Genomic DNA, 17,164 nt, shown 5'->3' on the forward strand with positions numbered 1-17,164 from the left:
ACATAGAGCCACTCTAGTTTGTAAAAGCAATCAATACAATTGAAAATTTCTATTTCTCTTCCCCTACCCTTTCTGCAAAAAGTCTTATTTTGCAGTCAAAGTGTCTCCAACCAGTAATTATGTAGTACATGTTTACTTCTTCTGCCTAGCAACCTAGTAAGAGTGTAAGATTTGAGACAACTTGCAGACAATAAATGCTGTTGATTTAGCACACCTCACCTTTGTTCTTGTACTTCAGGTATCTGGGTAGTGCCTTTTAAGCTGCCAAATAGCAAAGTGTATAAAGCGACAGCATCGAGGACATTCGATATATTAAATATAGGCCAATGTTTTTTCCAGGCTGGTTTTGAAATGAAAACCTGCATGGTGGACTTTGCATTCAGGAAGTTATGCAACTCGTCATGCTGTGACTTAACATCCAGCATCCAGACGCTTGGAGCTGTCTGTCTTTCCTGTGTCACCACAGTAGCACAAAGCAGAAGAGCGCCATCATGGGAATGAAGACAGTTTTGCTTGTGACTGTGGGGGTCCTGGCAGCATATTATGTTTATACTCCTTTCCCGGACAATATTGAGGAGCCTTGGAAACTGATGGCTATGACCGCACAAATGAAAGTAATAGGAAGCTGGGTAAGTTCAAGAGTTTATCCTCTGTGTGAATATATACGGTAGTTTGATAAACATAAAACAAACAAAATGCTATTTTGGAGATCCATACTTTACCATTTATGTTTACTTGCTGAATTTAATGCTTTTAAAAAATAGGCATTTTATTATTCCTTAAAGCAGATGTGTAAGAGAATGAATATGAGGAAATAGTCCAGGTTTTATTTGCTTTTAAACAGCAAAAGAGCAATATGTGTTGGTTGAGGAAAGTAGACTGAAAAACTTGATGGTGAGTCTGATGGATGAATGCAACATGAGAACAAAAGGATGAGTAGAGCTGTGATTAAGTCCACAATTCTATGCAAAGATATTGGACTCAGTACTGAAAATGCATTCCTAATGACTTGTGCAGTGCCAAAGTCCATGGGTAAAAGCCCAAGGGATGGTGGATTCCAGGCAATACCCACTGTAGGAGAGGAAGCTGTGGAGGCAACAGAGCTGTGAGTCCACAGCTTGCTGTCTGGTTCTTTTCCAGGGATGCCAGCTGGTTGGGAGTGAAGTTATGCACCGCTCCTTTAATCTTTTCCTTGAGAAGGAAATCCCTTATCATAACAGAATAAGAAAAAAATAAAGCAAAACTAAATCCTCATGAATATTAAGTGTAGGCAATAAACATCTAGCTCACTATTGTATTTCCTTGCATGTTTTCAGATGTTCCAACATTCTCTGATTCATAATATAGTTATAATGTGTATGCTCTCTATTTCATTTTTTAGTTAACTGTTCCATGAATTTTCTTTAAAGCCTTATGTTTATGTAAGACACAAGTTTTAAAGGGAGAAGGAGAACAGACAGGGAAAAATCTTCCATCCTCTGGTTCACTCTCCAAATGGCTGCAATGGCTAAGGCTGAGCTCATGGGAAGCTGGGAGCCAGGAGCCTCTTCCAATTCTCCCACGTGGTCACAGGGTCCAAAGGCTCTGGGCTCTCCTCTGCTGTGTTCTCAGATGACAATCAGGGAGCTGAATAGGAAGTGAAGCAGCTGGGAAATGACTGGCCCCTCTAGGTGGTCCCACTGTCATAGGTGGCTGGTTTACCTGCTGCATGACAATGCCCATTCCCCAATATATGCATTTTTATGGACTTTGTGAGAACTCCCCCACATGTGGATTTCAAAACTAGTTTGCATGAGGACACTTAGCCTTTTGTTACAATTTACACAGTTTTTGAAATATCTTTTTTTTATATTGAATTACTTTTGTAAAAATATGGATGTGATTTATACATATATAAATTGTGTCTATACTTTGTACCTATATCTATGTGTGTATTTATATATACATATGTATATGTGTGTACATAGACATGAATATATATAAATAAATATATGATCCTTTAAGATTCACTACCCTCAGTCCCTAAAAATCCATGTTAGTTCCATAAGTCTCTTCTATCATTCTTTACAATGGGAACCTGTCAATTGTTCTTTGCTTTGTTTTGCTCTTACCAAGATGCTGAATTTTAGCCTAGAAGTGTATTTTGAGTATGCCCTTACAAGGAGTAACCTATGAATTATTGTGAAATACCTAGTATACAACAGAGTATTTTTCCAGAATTCGCGATTTCATTCTGTATGATGTTAGGGACTGTCTGGCATCAAATTCCTTGAGTGGTTGTGCTACTGAGATAGGATGCTGCTGTTTTTGTTTTTATTTTGGAGGACTAATGGCATATGAAAGTTCATGGTGTTTTGGAGTATTACAATCTGTCTAAAGATCATTACAATGTACTGAGTTATGAATTTTAAAACAAATTTTGCCTTTCAACTAAGACATTTGTTGGGAACGTAAATACATCTTGCTTTGAAATTCTACAATGTACAAGAACACTCTTTAGTTCCATTTCCAGAAAGATGTATAGCAAAATCTAAATATCTTTATGGAAAATGCAGCAGTTTTAAGTTTTACTGGTTGTGAAATGAGATGGAAAACTCAGATCCCCAAAAGTATAATTTTCTTTCTCTAGCTTATAATGTTTAATCAGTGCTTGAACTCATCGTTTTCTCTTACTATTTACTGTAACATCAACTTGGTTGTCTCCATAGCCTTAAATGCAAAAGCTATCCCTTGATATAGACAAATGTAGGCATAAAGTGAAATAAATGCTTTATTCTTGCAGCTAATGCCTCAATAGAGTTCCATTTTGCATTAGCAATAAAGACATTCCTGGGTCTGGGGCGGTGGATTACTGGCTAAAGTCCTCACCTTGAACATGCGGGGATCCCATATGGGTGCTGGTTCTAATCCCAGCGCCTCTGCTTCCCATCAGCTCCCTGCTTGTGGCCTGGGAAAGTAGTCAAGGATGGCCTAAAGCCTTGGGACCCTGTTCCTGTATAGGAGACCTGGAGGAAGCTCCTGGTTCTTGCATTCAGATGGAGCAGCTCCGGCTGTTGTTGTCACTTGGGGAGTGAATCAGCGGGAAGATCTTCCTCTTTGTTTCTCTTCCTTTCTGTATTTCTTACTTTACAATAAAAATTAAAAAAAAATCTTTTACAAAAAGGCATTCCTATCTACAAAAACATGCCTTAATTGTTCTCCTTCCCAAAATCTGCTGTGAGCTGCATTCTTTAGTAGACACTAATGTGAATGTGTCTCCATAGCAAATATCCTGACTGAAAATAATACTACAGAATCTTTACTTAATTTTAAGATGTGTTTTTGCTTTAATTTAAAATCAGAATTGCAAAAAGACCCCAGGGGACAGAAAAGAGGTCTTTCATCACCCGGCTCACTCTCCAAGTAGCCACAATGGCCTGAGTGGAGCCAGGCTGAAGCTGAAGCTGAAGCTTCTAGGTGTCCTACACAGGAACTTGGCCCTTCTTAGGGTGCTTCTCCTGGGACAGTAGCAGGTATGGAGGCAGGCTGCAGAGCAGTCAGAAGAAGAGGTAGGGCCTCAAGGGAGGATGGTGTCTCTGGTTGTAGCTTGACCAGCTTACACCAGCATGCTGGCTGCACAGATTCCTTAGAATGCAATGAATCAAAGTCATCAACATTTCTAGCTCCCTGCACTACCAACGCAGTTGTTAGAACAATCAGAAGCACGCATGCATGTGTGTTCAATGAATGCTGAGAGTGGTCCAGAGGGAGTCAACTTTCCTTCTGTTTCCCTCTAGTCTTACAAGAATACTGAAGGTGGTATAATTGAATTTGTAACTGCATTGGCAGGAAGTACAGACCCATATTGCCTGACTTCCCTTTCAAGAGGATCATGATGGGGCTGGCTCGATGTTGAAAATGCACAAACTTGCTTATTGCTTTTGTATTGACTTAGTGGTTATGCAGTGTCAGATTGGTTCAGCCCATACTACACTGTTTTAAGATAAAGAAACCAAACTTAACATGTCTTTGCGTCTTGGAATTCTAACATTAAGAACCATTTGGGATTTCATTCACCTTCATTCACCTTTGAGTTCTCTGCCATGTATCATGTCTCTGTCTACCCCTGGTTTAAGAGCTTTGCTAAACTAGTCCACCTCTCTGGTTGTAGATAGGAGTCTCTTCATGATGAGTGCATTGTGTTGAAAATATTTTCCCATTTTGCTTGACCATCTTTTTTGTTCTTTCAGTTTTCATGTCAGAGTCTACCCCGTTTTTAAAAACTCAAATTTCTACTTCTCCTATACAGGATGCTCATTTTTTCCCCTTATTCAAAGCAATCAAACTAATTTGCACTCAAGCAGGAAAGCATAGTTATGCTGTTCAATAAGCTGCTGTATACCTGCTTCTCCAACTCAGAGCTTCTTCAGCATGTAGAACTTATCTTGATTTCCTTGCTCTGTCAGGATATTATTTTCCATCTGCTAATTCCCCAAATGCAGCCATGGACGGCATGGGAGAGAATGAGTCCAGGACCTGGAAATGCATCCTGATCTTCACAATCGGCAAGGGTTCCAATCTTTAGTCATCTTCTGTTGCTTTTCTCTGACCATTACAGGGTTCTGAATTGGAAATAAAATAGCCAGGAGGTGAGCCAATTCTCATATTAGATGGTAGCATCACAGATGGTCCTTTTACCTACTGTGTCACCATGCCGTCCCCTTTGAAACAATTCGTAGTTTCACGAAACTAAACTTACACCATTTCTGTTATGAGGTTCACCTGTGAGAATAGACAGAACTACGTGTACACTTTCACATTGGCAAACATCAATGGCATTTGGTAATGTGTAACCCAGTGAATGTTTTTTCTTCTCTCTCAACTTTAAGGCTCAATTTGTTGAATTCTTGGGAATTGCTCATTTTGTTGACGTTGCAAACGTCTTTTCAAGTCTTCAGTTAGTCCCACCCACATCTGATGAAAATGTCACCGTGACAGACACAGCTTTCAACAACATTCCTGTCCGTGTGTATGTGCCCAAACGGAAGACAAAGACATTGAGAAGGGGCTTATTTTATATTCATGGAGGCGGTTGGTGTCTGGGAAATGCTGGTATGTCCTCCTTCTTAAAAGTTTTAGTTTATCACAGTAAAGACAATTTTATTACATGTGAACTGCACATTGCCACTTCATGTGTGTGAAATGAATTTTCTTGGAGATCAATTAAATTAAAGAAATGACTTTAACTTGCTGAAAAGAGGGGATAATAAAACCAAGAATGTAGCAAATCAATGGTAGGAGCCTAGAAATTTACTAGTAATGGTGTATCTGATAAAATGCTGCAAAGAAAACCATAAAAAAAAAAGAGAATTGAACAGTGTGGGAAGTATCATAATACAGTGTCCAGTCTTTTGGTAAGTTTAAATATGAAGAAAATGTGAAAGATGGTGTTATATGAAAAAGAAGCAACAGTTTGTCTAGACTACCTGATGTTTATTTAAAATCTTATATTCCTAAATTTATCTGCTATATTATGTGTATAGAGAAATAATATTTAATACATTATTCTTTTTGTATAATACACATTTTAAATTTTATACACTAAACAGTTCAATCCTATATAAAATTTCAATATTAAATCTTGTGATTTCCATGAACATGTTACAGTTTTGGTCATGTGACTTATACATGACGTGCAGTGTAGAGCAAGGAACAGGATCAGTGGGAAGAGGAGTGTTGGATTCATTGGATTCAGCATGGAGTGGGGGATTGGCAGTGCCAGGGGATGAAGGATAAAATGGCATGGCTTTATGACAGAAGGAAAAGAGATTTACTATGGTGATTTCTGTGGGCTAGGAAAACATTTGGAACAGGAAAGAAAAAGATCTTATTTGGCATTTCTTAGTACGAATTGTTGACTTTTAAATTTTTACTGATGTAAAGAGAACACAGTTCACATCTTTCTTAGATACAATTTTAAGAAGACAAACATTTTTTTCCCCAGCTCCTGCTCAATCCACCCTTCCATCATATCTTTCTATTCCTTTAATTATTCTGAGAGTTATTTTTTGTATGGCACAGTTACACAGAAAAACAAAGAGAAACACCCAGAAAGAGACAGAAAGTGAGTGCCTCCATTCACTGCTTTCTTTCCCCAATAGCCATAATCCCCAGTTGGGCCAGGCTGAAATGAGCAGTCAGCAAATTCTTCCAGGTCCTCCCACTCGAGTGGAACAGCCCAAACACTTGGACCCTCTTCCCCTGCTTTACCAGGCACATTGGTAGGCCCCTATGTTGGAAGCAGAATAGCAAAATCACGAACTGGTATCCGTATAACATCTGGCCTTGCACACAGACAGAGGCTTTACTCACTAAGCTAGGTTGCTAGTCTGATTCCTTTAATTACTGTAAGACCATAATTTTTATTTAAATCATAATTACAGATGTAATGCACCACTAACCATAATGTTCCACAAATAAAGTGCAGAAAGAATACCGCTACATGGAAGCAGGCAAGGACTAAAAGTAATAATCATAAGATGCCAGTTTCATTCTTAAACATTTATATATCCTGTATTAAACCAGAGAAAACATAGTATTTGCCTTTGGGACAGGCTTATGTCACTAAGCATAGTAGTCTCCAGGTGCATCCATTTTATTGTGAAAGACACGATTTTGTTTCGTTTACATGGCCAAGTTGTATCCCATTGTGCACATACACATATTACAGTTTCTTTAATCCGCCGTCAGGTAAAGGACATCTGGATTGAAACCATGTGTTACAAGTTCCATCTGGAAGTCTGTCTCTGCAATGTGGTTTCTAATGAAAGACCTGACCCTAACACACAGCAGTTAGCTTAGATAAGAAAGTGCTGTGAAAATCACCTCTTTACAGTTTTGATATCAAAGTGTCATTCAAGTACAGGCATATGCTTACATAGATTTAAGGATCTATAGAAGAATAATGAACGAAGCAAGACAACAATATCTTCAACTTTCTGGTCCATAAAACAGATTTCGAATGAAATAAGTGATAGAAATATGAGTCAATACCACAGAAATTTAAAATGATTGAAGATGTGTTTTTTGAGATTTTTAAAAATGATTTCAATGCAATATATCAGAATCTCAGTTTGAAAAAAAACCAACACAAAATGAAATGCACTACTCTTTTCACTGTCGTTCAGCATAAACAGTGACTCCTGGAAACAGGGGCATAATCAGACACTTCCCCTCAAGCACATGTTTCTAAAACATTCTGTTTTATCATCTTTTTCTTATCTAAGGCAGAAACCACCCCTTAAGCCCGTGGTAAACATGTGCAGCCTAATCTCACCCCTTTTAATCCATACCCATGTTAAATTCAAATTGAAACTCTGTGTGTGTGTGTTTGTGTGTGTGCTTGTGACATTATTCTCTCTCTCTCACTCAAGTAAGACATACACACAAAAATAGTACAAGCAACAGTTTCTGCCCACAAGTGTGCTGCCTGGCATTCTACTGAAATCAACCTCAATGACTCATGGATCACTGTAAGATTCTATTCCCTTTATTTCAGCTTTGCATTACTATGATATTATGTCCAGACGTACAGCTGATGACCTTGACACAGTCGTCATCTCCACCAAGTGAGTACACTGCCGCCTTCTTTGTTGTCTGTAATGTTGACTTCCCCCTCTCAGATATTCTTAGATTTTTTTGGCCATTTATAAAATATAATTTGATTTTGTTTTTAATTCCTTTGCAGTTATTACCATCATTCCATGATACAGTTCAATAAGCCTTGGGATTTTCACTGACCCCTCCCCAAGTCTCTTCTCTCCAATGGAAGTCCCCTATATGATTATTGTAACATACTTCTGCTTAAACAGTCACATGTTCATCATTGGAGGCATGGGCAATGCAGAGAGTCCTGCATCCTATTGTCAAGACTCAGCTCATTTTTTCATTCGTAGTCTATCCTTGATATGCAAGTAGAGATGCACACTGCACTGCATCCTCACATCTGGGTATGAGCTTCTCTATTACGGTGACCACACATCCCCCTTAAATGAAAAGCCACCATGAACAATCAACAAGAAGAAGAAAAATAAAAATTTGCAATCCTATGGATTTCTCAAGAGGTTTTGATAGTTTAACATTCTGGGAGCTAGTTGATCAATTGGCTCTATCCTCCATCCTCTGACATGCCTACCTGGTATCCTCTGGAGGCTCCAATGCATTTCCATATCCTCCATGTGCATCTGGATATGATATCTACAGCCCTGTGAGGAACTGAGGAGGCCCAGCTTTGACACATGCACTCCATGTAAGACCATGAAACTTTCAATTCTCTTGATGATTGGTGTTCTGAGTCCAGCAGTTCAGTGGCTAGGGAAACACCAAAGAAACATCATCTGAGGCCGTCCCAGACCTGATTCCTGTATGTGTCTGCCAATATAGGTCTGGAACAGTGTGTCACACAAATCAGCCTATGCACAACACACACACTGGTAGTTGCAATTGTTGGGTCAGTTCTGCTTACAGCCCCATGTTTTATGCAACCCAATGGGAGCTGGAGCCCAGACCGAACCTGCCTACCACATTCTTGGCCAACACATAAGCCAGTGGGAGCTAGAGCTAGTTGGTGCAGCCTGCAAAATCCACACCAGGCCTGCCCCCTGCCATAGTACCCGTAATGCCAGGAGTTTTGCAAATAAAATGAAGATGGTAAACACATATAATGTGAATACAATAAGGAATAGAAAAAGCAACACAGAAAAAAACATCAATTAGGTCCAACAGGAATCAAAAATTGAATGTCGATAAAATTAAAATATTGAATCTCATGAAGAGACAGCCCCTTAAAGAATACACACACTAAGTTTCAGCAACAGAGGGATAAAGAGAAAGGTTTCAGATTAAAGTACACAGTTTCAAATCCTGGCTCTATAATTAATTGCATGACTGTATGTAAATCTCCTCCTAGCTTTTCAGTTCATCTTCTCAGCTTTTATACAGGAATAGCAGTGTATTTTATGCCTAACAGGATTGATTTGATAATTAGATGATAAAAATACTCTTTGAAAAGTTAGTACAGTGTATGAGATGTCAAGGAAACGTCCGTTGTAATCAACGTCTCACAAAATTAGGCAGAAGGAAAAGGAGCAAAAATCTTTTCTCCAAACCCAGCCTAGGATCGCTTCAAGCAGAGTGACTCTCTCGTTTTCTGTTTATTTATTGGTTATTGCTGCAGTGTGATGAGTTCAGGAAGTATCATTCTGGGACAAGGTTATTGAGGGGAACATGACACCAGCCCTCCCCCTTTGTTTTAATCCTCAAGATCAGTCCAAATTCTGCATTCATGAGCTTCCTTTTTGTTCTTTTACACTTGATATTCATGAAGCTTTTGCTAAGTATGGATTGCTAAGTATGTATTATTCTGCCCACAGCTACAGACTTGCACCTAAGTATCATTTCCCAATTCAGTTTGAAGATGTCTATGACGCATTAAAGTGGTTCTTACGACAAGATGTTCTTGACCAATACGGAGTAGATCCTCAAAGAGTCGGTGTGTCTGGAGACAGTGCTGGTGGGAACTTAGCTGCAGCAGTGGCTCAGCAGGTGTGGTGCTCGTATTCGTTTTCTTTTAAATAACCCCACTTCAATATATTTCAGACATTAGTATTTCAAGGTATATATGCTAGTAAATATTAAGATACATCAATATGTGTATCTGAGATCATTTAAGGGTGTCGTTTCCACACCAGGGTTTTTTAAAAAGTAATTGTTGATAAATTTGGAAATGTAAAATACATTTTCCATATCATTGTGTCAAACATGACTAATGTGCTCAGTTTGCTACCCAATCTCCTTTGTTATGTTAGTGGGTGTGGTTGTGACATCAATCATTTATTTCACAAAGTTGCTATAACCAAAGCAGTGGATGATTCCAATATTGTTCACTGCAGCATAATAAAAGCTGTATGAAGACTTTCCAAAATTATCAAATTGTGAGTTTAAATAATGATATTTGTAGATGCTATGTACTTGCAGAAGGAATTATACTTCCTTCATGTTAATTATTCAGAAATTTCTATATGTTTTAACTAAAATTATTTGCATATTGGCTGTCGAATCCAATATTTGATTTTAAAATTAGTTTACAAAATCGTGACTTTATCTTTTTGATAAGTCATCTGACTGAAGAAAGAAATCTTCCGTAGAGATTTGAGAAGTTATGCTCTTTTACAATTTAATGTAATATCTGAGTCTATCAGAAATACTGCACATGATACTATTATACAAAAAATGAATGTTGGCATTATTTTACTATTTTTGTATGTACGTTTATGTGTTTAAACTTTTGCTGTTATAATATTAAGTGTGTTTCTTCTGATGCATAACGAAAACAAAAGTAACAACCAATGGCTTTTTTTTCTAATATATTATAAAACATTTGCTACTACCCAGAAATTAGTTCTACATATTCCACTTACTGTTTTCCTGAGCAATAACCTGATGGCCTAACAAGAACTTATCGTAAAATGTTAATGTTTGGAGCTGAAGCAGTATCTATCTACAGTCTTGGATAAGCCACATGATTTTCTTAAAGTCATTTTTTTTGTTATTGTGCTGCAGAGAAATGCTTTTCTCTTACATAACTCAGGCCTTTATAGAGCAATAACAAAAATACAAATATACAAAAACCCAGCAAGGCTGGTGTTGTGGCCCAGCAAGTAAAGCCAGTGTTCTCAATGCTTGCATTCTGGATTAGACTGACAGATGCAGAGTCCAAGGTCTTCTCTGTCTCGATAACAGATTTCAGCTAAAGTACTTGGACGCAGCAGATAATTTTTAAAAGATTTATTTTTATTGGTTATTCAGAAGAACAGAGAGAAGGAGAAACAGAGAGGAAGATCCTCTGTCTGATGATTTCCTCCCAGGTTTTGATTTTCAATCTCAGAGGGACTGACCCATCTGCCCGTGCATAAAGGAAAGTGGTGTGTGTCATTCACAGCACTTAATCATAGATCTCTCCAACTTGTAATTCATACTAGAATGTTCTGGGAACATAATTTTGCTTCCCTGATAATTTGTTATTTCTTTTCTATTGTTGTTATCTTTTTCCATGAAATATTGTTGTAATTCAAGGGATTCCCCATTTTCCCTTCTCTTTCTCCCACTTCTCCTCTTCCACCACTTCCTTATGTTTTTACAGCAGTATGGTCCTTTAGTAACATATACAACTTTAACATTCTGCTATGTAAGTGTACTCTGATAAGCATTTCATCACTGTGATTAATTGCATATAATATGCTGCTTCAAATTAAAAAATATTTTCTAAATCAGCACTTTTATTCAAGCAGTTTGTTAAAATTTGTGTTTCAGCTCATCAAAGACCCAGAGATCAAGCTCAAAGTCAAGATCCAGGCTTTAATATATCCTGCCCTCCAGACTCTTGATATGAACACACCATCATACAAGGAAAACACTGATCGTCCAATTCTTCCCAAATCACTCATGGTCAGGTTTTGGAGTGAGTACTTCACCACAGACAGATCACTGGAAACGGCCATGTTCCACAATCAGCATGTCCCAGCTGACGCGAGTCACCTGCTCAGATTCGTCAACTGGAGTTCCTTGCTCCCTGAGAAGTTCAAGAGAGGCCATATTTACAAGAGACCAATCCATGGTAGTTCTGATCTGGCAAAAAGATTCCCAGGGATCCTAGATGTGAGAGCAGCGCCTCTGCTGGCTGATGACGCTCAGTTGCGTGGCTTGCCCAGGACCTATGTCATGACCTGTCAGTATGATGTCCTGAGAGATGATGGAATCATGTATGTGACCCGACTCCAGGATGCTGGCGTTGAGGTCACTCATAACCATGTAGATGATGGGCTGCATGGAGCGCTTTCCTTAGATGGGCTCAAAATTACAAATAGATTACAAAAACAGTATTTCAGTTGGCTAAGGGAAAACCTATAGCAAAAATATAAGCAATGTTATATAAAAAAAGTGTACAAGTATCAGCACAGAAAATAAAGGAAACGAATCAGTGCAAATCACAGGACTGACATTTGAACTGTTTATCATCTGTGATGTTTTTAATACTCTCACAACACCTTGCCTACTTCCTTTATTTCCTCTCTGCATACCTCCTTCCACTCAAGCATGAGGACTGACTTAACACCTAGGAGGAGAATGAAGATGTGGGTGCTGCTGTCAGATGCTTGAATCTGCACACAACCGAGTCCACCCTGTTCCTGTCACATGGCATAGAGAAGCAGCACTGGGAATGTGGCTCTGCTGAAGTTAGGTTGTGCTAGGGAGGCTATCAATGAGCAGGTGGCCCTTCAGGAATTTATAGGCATTCCATTGCAGATGGACATTACCGAAAGAGGAAAGGGCACATGGAATGAATGGTGACATGTGAGCAGACACAACATTCAGAGATGTCAGGCAGGTTGTTAAACACGATGTGAACAAGTGGATTCATCAGTCCTACTGGAAGCCTGTCCTCTGCCAAACACTATGAAGAGGACAATGAACTTCCTGGGATTGGTAAACTCTTGCACATTCAGCCAGTGGCTTCACTGATACTCAGGTTTTAGAACAACTTTTGGCTCATTTTGTCTTCACCAAGGCAGACTTCAAGAAGTTCACATCAATGTCTTAAAAATGTGTTTTTTGTGTAAAAAGATTGAAAACAAATCACACTTTTGCTTATTTAGTTTCTAATGGAAAATATGAATATAGTAGGTTCTGAGCTGGGGCATCAGGCTTCTGTACCCCGGCAGAGCTGCTCCTCAGATCACTCTGATGGAACAGATGACCTTGGACACCAGACTGGCACAGACTGACTTGGGGGTCAACAAGGGCTTGCCTGAGATGTATGGGGTGGCTCCTTGGGACTTCCATGGACAGGACTACCACAAGCATGAGTTCTTCAGAAGTTTGGTGATGTTAAGTCACATGGAGGGACCTGGTAGACATCCCAGGGCCGGGCTGACACCCGTGAATTGCGTCAAAAGGTTTCAAAAGTTTTCCCTGTCCTGCCCACTGTGTTCACCTTTGTGTATGGGGACTCAGAGGACGCTGGAACAGGAAGCCACTGCAAAAGATACAGAGGGGAGCTAGGCTTGGGGGTGAGCCTGCCATGGGGAATTTTACAGGGTCTTCTAGGACCAGGCTATCACTGTTGCAGGCATGCATGAGGATTGGGATTGGGAATGGACCAGGCTAGGAGCTGGGCCTAGTAGGTATTCTTAGAGGTCTTAGAGGTCTCTCAAGCTAGATGGAAGCATCCACTGCAGTGCTTGAGAACTCAGTGAAGGGGCCAGCTTGACTGAGCTCAGCTGCATCAGCTGCTTGCATGCATGAGAGCTAGGTCTGGGTCTCCCGGTCTGGGGCACAGCATATGCTGGTATATAGAGCAACCAAGATGGAGTTGAACCCTGTTGGGCCTAGCTGTAACATCCACTGGCATGTGCAAGAGCCAGGCCTTGGTGGGCCTGGTAGAGCTTCTTAGAGATTTCCCCAATCAAGCCGTAGCATGAACTGGTAGGGACTGTGTCCATGCCTCGGAAATGGTCTGGTAGGGATTTTAGGGCTCTTCCTGTTCATGCTACGGCACCTGCTGATACACATGAGAGTTGGGACTGGGTGTGAATGTCACATTGATGTGTGGTCCAACCATGGAGCTCATATTACAAGACTGAGGCACCTCCATTGCTGACTTCAGTGCATAGATAAACAGCGTATCCAGATGCACTAGAAAGACAAGGCAGGTGGTTCCTATAATTTAGCAGAAGACATCAAGAACCTCATCAAAGGACAGAAAGAAAAACAGGCCAAGTTCTTTAGCAAGCCCTTAAGTCCATGGACATACTAAGGTAAACATGGACAGCCAAAAGAAAAAGGTAATTTCTCACCTATAACACAATGAATCCAGTAACATCTCGAAAGAGTCAAGACCACGGAACACTAATCAGAAAGTACACATGGATCTTCCTTCCCCCTATCAGGGGTTTCTGGGCCATCAGGAGAATAATTCTGGTCTGGAAGCCAAAAATGGCACACTATCTTCTCAACCCCAACAAGCAAATAAGGCTGATCAGGGCTGTTTCTTACCTCCCCGCCCCCAGCATTTCCTTCCATGCTACAGAGTGATGCACAAGGGTCTGCAATCCTCTCATCTTTGTAAGAAGCATTAAGAACAAATTAATAAAGCAAAAATCAGAAGATAATCTATGTTATAGAAAATCATGGTAATTATTATAAGTCTCATCAATTGTTGTGTTCAAATGATACTAACACAAAGAGAGTATTTTTATACAGTTAGAAATAAAATTATGAGAATAGAAGATTACATGCTTTCCTTTGTTTCTCATCTTTCTGTAATTTCTTGTTAATTTTTTGAAATAACATATTTTTATTTATACTCTAGTCAATGCTTAATGCTCCAAGATATAAAGAGTAAGTAAACAATAAAATGTTAACAGATCATATTGCAGTGGGAATGTAGGCAAAGTATTATAACCAATAATCAAATAGAAAAAGGTCTCTTTCACTCATATACAATAATTATAAAATATGAATCATTAAATGTACAATGGTGTATTATTCTGAATCATTGATGAAGATATAATGATGAAGATATAAAACAAAGTTTGACAAAGCTATGCGGATTCAGCAATACTGATATACACAGCAATATTTTTACTGATATGCACAATGATGTTTTCTTCTTTCGTTATTGTTATCAGTTTACTTCTTCTAGGATTTCATCACCCTTTTTTTGAGGGAGAAGAAGCAGTATTTCTCTTTCTGTGTCTGGATTACTTCTCTCTGTATCCCAGGGACGTTTTGAATATCTCTCCATAGAAATACTGTTCTTTCATAGAAACATGTAGCATTATTAAGTTTGGAATAATTTTGGCAAGCTATATATTAAGAAAAAAGTTTATTATTCCAGTAATGATAGGATAATATCCCTGAAGAGGATCTCCAAATACAGCATGGATGCACATGTGTCAATAGCTGCGCTCACATTTTTAACTGTGGGACCATGCCACTGCACTCTGTTTAAGTCTGTTTCTAGTGCAATGATTAATTCAGTGTATCAACATTATGGAGCCAGGAATGCAGTACTCAGAAAGGTGCTAAGATATTTCTGGATTGTATTTGTGATCTTGTCTCCAGAAGAGATTAACATTTGATTGAGAAATCAAAATAAAGTTGAAATAAATTCGTCATTGCAGATTTACATTACCCAATATGCTGAGGATCAGAAAAGACCATCACTGGCAGAGTGAGGCTCTCTCACTTCCTGAGACACATGTGCATGTTCACCTCCTTTGGGCACTGGAGCTCCTTGTTCTCAGGCCTCCAGGCTGTGGGCTTAGACCAGCAGTCTTCGCGTTTCCAAGCCTTCAGTGTGACCTGGAGTCACACGGTCAGCTCTGCCTGGACTCAGGCAGCATTAACCAAGCATTCATCTTAGGCTCCCTGGTTTTCTTCTTGGCAGGGGGCAGCTGACAAATGACACATTCTCAACCTCTGTAATTCTTTGAACTATTTCCATGATACATCTCTGTTGTTGCATATAGAAATGTCTATGTCTGTCTGTATCCATAATCTACCTGTTGGTTGGTTCCATTTTCTTGAGAACTGTGATGAATACAGAGTGTTATAACAAGAATATCTTAGGGTTGGTGACTTTAACAATGAACGCACTACACATTCCTCCCAAACTGCTTTTTATTTGTCTCCCAGGGATGGTCTACTGGATCAAATACTTCCATCTCTTATTTTCATTCCTCTTTGTGGATGTCAGTTCAGTGCAGGACATCAGTCTTCCACGAACCCGGTAGCACAAAGCCACAACAATGCTGACAAAGCTGCAATTGCCGGCCAACTCCTTTAAGCCTACCTGTTCTCAATAGGAATGACAGGATCTGCTCACTTCAGGGGCCAGGAACATCCAGAAGACTGGATCTTCATGGGTGACAATATTACTAGCTTCTAATGATGACCTGCCCTTCCTCACTGATATTTGCAATTCTCTGCATATGGGCCAAACTCATTATCGCAGCTTCTTATCCCATTATCTTATTTCCTAATATGCATGGTCTTCTCAGACAAATTCTTGCTTCATACCCAACTTGTTCTGTTGTATCCTCATGGGGAGCACTTAAACCAAGAGTGCGAGCTCAGAAACTCAGAGGTCATCAACCAGGTGAGCAGTGGCCAATAGATTTCACCCATATGCCCCAACACAAGAAATTTTATTACCTACTTGCCCTGGCTCATACCTTTTTCAGGTTGGGTGCAAGCATGCCAAGGACCAAGGAAAACTCAGCAGCGGTGGCAGAGACCCTACTTACACACATTGTTCCCAGGTTTGGTTTACCTTTATTCATCCATCCAGTCTGCCAACGGGCTGGCCTTCATTTCACAGATCACTCAACAGGTCTCAGAGGCCTTGCACATCATCTGGAAGCTCTATATTCCTTACTGTCCCCAGGCTTCAGGAAAGCTGGAAAGAACCAGTGGAATTATCAAGAACCACCTCACAAAATTATCCTTGGAGCTCAGATTCTCATGAGTGGATTAACTCCCCTGGGCCCTAATGCATATCAGGGCCAGCCCTCACAAGGCCCTGGGATTGAGCGCATCTGAGCTGATATATGTCTGAACCTTCCTGGTTTTCTCCAGCTCCCTACAAAGTCTCCTCTCTTGGCCATTTATCTTCTCTGACTCTCACTCGCAAGCCTCAAGAAGAACATGCAGACTGATGCCTCCCACGTCCTGACCCGAACATATCAGGGGATCCTGACACCCTTCCTCTTCAACCAGAGACTTGGTTCTGCTCAAGACTCTTCACCCAGACCCACTTCCGCCACGGTGGACCAGACCTCACGTGGTGATCTTCCTCACCCCTACTGCAGCTGAACTGCTTGGCCTCACCTCCTGGAACCATCTCTCTTGTCTCAAATCTTTCAAAGCCTCTGCTTGTCTCAGTGGGAGATCCAGCAGTCTGAGCCTAACTCACTAACCTTTAAATTCCAAAATACCTCTTCTGCCTCTGATTCTACTAATTCTTCTCTACCCCCAACTAACTAAGCAGATTCAATTATTTGTACAAATCAGGCATCATCTTCAGTCTCGATATCTGGGGATTCCCACTCATCATGGTTTATTC

At 39.9% G+C, this 17,164-nt stretch overlaps 1 protein-coding gene across 1 annotated transcript; it reads left to right on the forward strand.

The window, feature by feature from the left end:
* Nucleotides 1–451: 451 nt before the first annotated feature.
* On the forward strand, nt 452–12,139 carry LOC121152739 (arylacetamide deacetylase-like). Its single transcript, XM_040974922.1, has 5 exons — nt 452–629; nt 4,869–5,091; nt 7,538–7,607; nt 9,411–9,582; nt 11,350–12,139. The coding sequence occupies exons 1-5, from the start codon at nt 492–494 to the stop codon at nt 11,944–11,946; spliced, it is 1,200 nt and encodes a 399-aa protein (XP_040830856.1). The 5' UTR covers nt 452–491; the 3' UTR covers nt 11,947–12,139.
* The last annotated feature ends 5,025 nt before the right edge of the window (nt 12,140–17,164 follow it).

The sequence above is a fragment of the Ochotona curzoniae genome, unplaced genomic scaffold, assembly GCF_017591425.1.
Source record: "Ochotona curzoniae isolate NIBS_2020 unplaced genomic scaffold, NIBS_Ocur_1.0 contig_2599, whole genome shotgun sequence".
In the NCBI taxonomy this organism is placed as follows: domain Eukaryota; kingdom Metazoa; phylum Chordata; class Mammalia; order Lagomorpha; family Ochotonidae; genus Ochotona; species Ochotona curzoniae.

What these genes read in the sequence shown, in the direction of transcription:
- LOC121152739 (XM_040974922.1), top strand. Translation starts at nt 492, where the DNA reads ATGGGAATGAAGACAGTTTTGCTTGTGACTGTGGGGGTCCTGGCAGCA. An exon ending in TTGGTGTCTGGGAAATGCTG is followed by an intron (nt 5,092 to 7,537) that starts GTATGTCCTCCT and finishes CCTTTATTTCAG; the next exon opens with CTTTGCATTACTATGATATT. An exon ending in ACAGTCGTCATCTCCACCAA is followed by an intron (nt 7,608 to 9,410) that starts GTGAGTACACTG and finishes TTCTGCCCACAG; the next exon opens with CTACAGACTTGCACCTAAGT.